This window comes from Octopus bimaculoides, chromosome 13, assembly GCF_001194135.2.
Source record: "Octopus bimaculoides isolate UCB-OBI-ISO-001 chromosome 13, ASM119413v2, whole genome shotgun sequence".
Taxonomy (NCBI): Eukaryota; Metazoa; Mollusca; class Cephalopoda; order Octopoda; family Octopodidae; genus Octopus; species Octopus bimaculoides.
The window spans coordinates 30,577,359-30,582,674 of NC_068993.1; the positions used below are offsets into that span (position 1 = coordinate 30,577,359).

General features: G+C 38.4%; 1 protein-coding gene across 1 annotated transcript in view; it reads right to left on the reverse strand.

Moving 5' to 3' along the window:
* Nucleotides 1-1,335: 1,335 nt before the first annotated feature.
* LOC106881424 (uncharacterized) overlaps nt 1,336-5,316 on the reverse strand; it is a 13,219-nt gene continuing 9,238 nt past the window's right edge. Inside the window, exon 4 of the mRNA XM_014931811.2 lies at nt 1,336-3,255. Coding sequence (XP_014787297.1) covers nt 3,017-3,255 — 239 coding nt within the window. The 3' untranslated portion in view covers nt 1,336-3,016. The remainder of the gene's footprint in view (nt 3,256-5,316) is intronic.

Here is a 5,316-nt window from a genome sequence, read left to right on the forward strand (position 1 = left end):
ACGTCCGTATTTTTCCGCATATTTAGGAAACAAAAATTCTTTAAAAAAAATTTTACAAAGATTTTTGGAAATTTTTTTCAGAATCATAGTCTCCGTATTTTTCCGCATATTTTGAAAAAAAAAAATCTGAAAAAGTTTAAAATGGGGGTGGGAGTGGTAATTTAGAAATGTCGATATTTGCCAATTTTTTTTGGCAGATTCGTATTCCCCGTAGCCGAAAAGGGGCGGGGTTTCGAAAAAAAATAATTTGTAAAAAGGGTGGTTTGTGGGGAGTGGGGGCGGAAGTCTTGCACAAATGGTTCCTAGTTCAGTCCCGCTGCATGATATCATGGGCTGACCAAAGCCTTGTGAATGAATTTGGTAGACGAAAACTGAAAGAAGCCCGTCGTATATATACATATATACTTTATAATCTCCTAATGTGCAGCATGGCGTGAAAAGCGGTCAGCGCTATAATGGTATGACAATAGGTGGAGACCGAAAAAATTCACAGTGGATCCGCAGTGGCATTTATGAGGCTCATAGACCTGGATGTCGTGGTTGTCTGCCCCACTCATAGAAACAGTACGGATGAAACCTTTAGATGGTCTCTCAACCTGCAAGACAAAATGTGGTGAAATCTTTCTCACACTATCCCATAACGTCTAAAAAGCAAAAGGGAAGACTCAGATCTGGAGGCCAAGCAGCAGGGCAACACTAATGAGCATGGATTGAGAATTCGATTGGCAACTTCTTTCTTCACGCATTAGTAAATTCCTGTATTTGTTTGTTATGTGCTTGCGCGCACGCATGCCTATTTGCATGTATGTTTCTTTGTTATCGATGACTTTTTTGTCTAAATCTTTCAGTGTCTGTAATGCACTTTCTATGTGAGTGTGTGTGCCTGTCTGTGTATGCTAGGAATTTCTTATATTTGTCCTAAAGAGTTGTATGAATGTGTGTAGGTACAAGTTACGTATTTTATGTGTAGTTCTGCGTGTTGTCATCGTTTCTTTGTAATTAGTAGCGGCAACAACATTTTGCAACGTTTTGGTGAATAAAACAAAGTATGGTCCAAGTGAATGGGCTTACTCTGAGTATGCGCCTCGAGAGTGGAGGAGAACTGCTAGGATGAAGGCGCTTGCCTTACTGGTCAGGATATCTGGGTATTTTTCTCTTTTTTTTTGGTAGGTTTCTATGAATACACCTCGGAGGTCTCTGTTTGGAAAACTTTTCTTTGAGTTTGTTTTTGTTTTTATTGTTTCTCTTGATTTTACGTTCTTTTATATCGAATTTCACTATCCTCTATCTTTTTATTATCGCTTGTGGTTAAGAAACAAAACATTATCATCATCATTATTATTATTATTATTTCTTTATTAAGGCCTCGTGAGATACAATGATATACAATGAGAATCGCAAAAAAGGGGCTGGCACAAATGCGTTTGAGATAAACGCAAAAAGTTATATAAAAGATGAAGGGACTGGTGAACGATTCATACAATTATAATGAGAACAAAGTTAAAAAATTATAAAAAATGTTATTCGGAATAAATGAAAAGATTCAATAACATACACTCATTAAAAACAAAATTAACCAAATTCAATTTTAAAAATTGCAACCATCATTACATAGTTAAGAAACCTCCACTTGTATTCATCAGGGAACTCCTAAAGAACATCTATTTTCTTCTTGTTCATAGCTGGAGTTTCCAAAATCTTCCACTGATAAACGATTTACAGTGGTCAATGGAGAGCATATATCATATATATAGTTGACATGTGTTACAAGGCGACATGCAACACATCGTAATGTTTGTCTGAAATGTGTACTAATCTGTCCTTTTGTTTTTCCCGATTGTTTTTGTTTTGTCTTTTACTTTCATCACATTTATATTTCTCTGCACCCAAAATAAGTGTTTGGCCGGAAGTATGACTAAATATGTCAGTCTGTGTTTTGGTTGTATTCCTGATCATGAAATATGTAGCAGACAATCTGTTAAGTTTTCGTTCAATTGAAGGAATATATATCATTGAGTGCTCCTTCCAGTTACTGTAATCGTGAGGAGTGGTAGCGCTCCACCATCCTTCCCCAAGTATAGATATGCTATTTCTTTATTTGTCCTCATTTGGGTTGGATCTAGGGACAAAAGGAAATTGTTTACTTTTACAAAATTCTTCCAGCTCTCTCTTTCTTTTTTTGTTCCTGTGATTTTGTCAAATCTAAACGCTCCGTCAGTAACGACAGACGAACAAAATAGATCAATTAACACTACTACATCATCCATTATCTGTCAGAATTGTCTCTGTTGTACAAATGTAAAGACAGACGAACTGTTGTTCGCCCGGCGTGCCAACAATTCTGCCATAATAATAATGATAATAATAATAATGATAATAATAATAATAATAATAATAATCCTTTCTACTGGAGGCACAAGGCTCCAAATTGGTGGGGTGGGGACTAGTCGATTACATAGATTCTAGTGTTTCACTGGTACTTAATTTATCGACTCCTAAAGAATGAAAGGCAACGTCGACCTCGGCGGGATTTGAACCCAGAATGTAAAGACAGACGAAATGCCGCCAAGCAATTCACTCGGCGTGCTAACGATTCTGCCATAATAATAATCATAATAACTCATTTACATTGACTCCGGTACTCAATTAGCTCTTATTTTATTGACCACGACAGAATGACACGCAAAACCGACCTTAGCGGGCTAACGAGTCTTGTCAGTTTGCCGTTTTTATTTGTCACATGAACAGCAGAAGAGGTAACTGTAAACTACTAATCACCAAAATCGATGGCAAGAGGAAAATCTACCAAAAAACAGTTGCAATATACATAAGATCAATTACGAAAAAAAAAAATAATAATAATAAATGTTAAACAAAACCATCCAAAAATAATCGAAGAAAGACCATATCCGGAACAACTATCTCCCTTCCTCATGACTGAACTTCCGCAACTAGAAATCGTTGCTGTAGTGTGATCCAGTGTTTTATTCCCCTTGACACTATTTGCACCAACGTTTCATTTAGAAACAGCAGTGAATAATGCTCTTTTAAAAAGACGGTGACTGCTTTGACTCTCGGTGAGCAGTGGCAAAGAAAAGCATGTTAATTTAAAATCTTCATATGCATAAAATTGTATTCGAAACTTGATGCAGGTTGAAAACGAATCATATTTGAAAACAACGTCATAGAATATTAAACATATGTCCACTTGGTTCAAAAAGGGCAATCCTTCACATAGAGATGGTGGATTCCTCACTAACAAAGAGAAAAACATAATGATAATAATAATAATAATAATAATAATAATAATAATAATAATAATGATTTCTTTTATTGGCCACAAGGGCCCAAGCATGGCGGACAAATTCGCAGTACGGGTTACAGCACACAAAGCAAAACAAAAACAAAAAATACAAAACCAAATACAATCGGCAGACAGCTGAATTCGTCTTACACGCTGCAACAGCAGCTCCACATAATCTCACAACTCTCTAATGCACGGACACTGAATTATTGCATATAGGATGGTATCGTCCTCTCGCAAGCATCTCGGGCAGGTTCGGCTGTTGGCTCTTCCATGCACGAAGAGCTTGTCTCGAAGAGGCAACGTACCCCTGTAGCATAGCCATGCAAGAGACTTTTGAAAATTGCCCATGATCTTCGACCCGAAGGTCCTCTGGAAGAGACTACTCAGATTGTTCTCGTCGAAGTCGAGATTCAATCCTAGGCCATCAACACTAATACCCTCAACTAGTCCCCTATAGAAATCTTGGGTTGTTTTCCCGCTAACAGTTTTGTGCAACTGATACAATGCAGTGAGCGCCTGGCAACATTCTAGTTGCCAAATGCCCAACCTTGGTCTACGTTTGACCCATGACTGCATCTCTGTCATGAGATGAACTGCAGAAAGGACACCACACCTTATTTTCGTCGCCGTCGTTCACACCATCGCAGTGATTTAGATATATTTGTAGGTGCGGCAGCCTCAAAGCGTGACGCTGCATCATCAAGGATGACATTCCAAGACCGCCACGATGTGGGTGCTTAGAGCATATGGATTTTCTGACCAGCGGAACCCGACCCTTCCATAAGAATCAGAAAAGCAAGTACTCCAATCTGGTCAGAGTTTTCTTAGGACAAAGTACGACGGTAAGACGGTAGTACACTACCGAAGCATTCACAATTTCCGCCCGGCCTTTCAGAGACAGCTTTCTTTCGGCCCATTTCTGAGTGAGATTGGCCACCCTAGTCATGACTTGTTCCCAGTTCCTATCTACCTGGAGATCTAGTCCGAACCAGACTCCGAGCACTTTCACCAGACCGTCCGTCCAGCGACAGAAATCGCCGCTAATGAAAATGATGATGATGATGATTATAATGATGATGACGATAGTAATAACAATCTATTTGCCACAAGGGCAACAAACTATGAGATATTACTTGGAAAAATTACCACAACTTGGGAATTTCTGAAAGATCAACTACCGAACATGATACAGGTGTGGAAAACTATAGCCTACAACATGAACGGAAAGCATTGTCCGAAAAAATAGTAAAACCACCTAGGATCAATTGCCCAGGATACTGTTTAGTTGATCTTTATCAATGCTCAGAATCTTCCTGAGAAGGTCGTCCTTTTACTCATCACTCCTCTAGAATGCTAGAGCAGATGTATCAATGACTGCATTGCACAACTCTCTCACACATGTCAATATTCCAGAAGAGAGGCAACTAATCTAAATTTCCACTTGAACCAGAGTTATAGCTCCATCAAAGAGATGGCCTGTGGAAAGTCATGTCTATGAAAAGACTACCGCACACGCTCACCATTTAGAAATGTCTGCAGATACAGCAACCTGAGTTAATGTCAGCTCATCATCAGTCATTGTTTTACAACATTCTCTATGCAGTGGATGTCTGAAGGAGATGAACTTTATGATCAAAGATCTTCTCCCTTCCACAACAAGCGAATAGGGTAAGAAATCGGGGACAAATCATGACACATATACATGTCACACTCACCAAGAAGATACATACAAACTATAGGGACATTTTAAATGAAGAAGAACGCATTATTAATGTAATATCTAGACGCAGCATATCTTGAAGATAGAAAGAATAATCAAGATTAGATTGCCTTTAATCATATATCCGCTAGATCAGTCTTGAACTGTGATTAAACTACAGCAATAACGAAGATCAATGACTATTCAAAATCAAAGTATTGAAGTGGTCTCTTCCCTTGCCGGAGATAACTACGAGATCTCCTTCGAATCACAACTAAAAGCTCAAATAACAAAGGGGAGGAATTATATA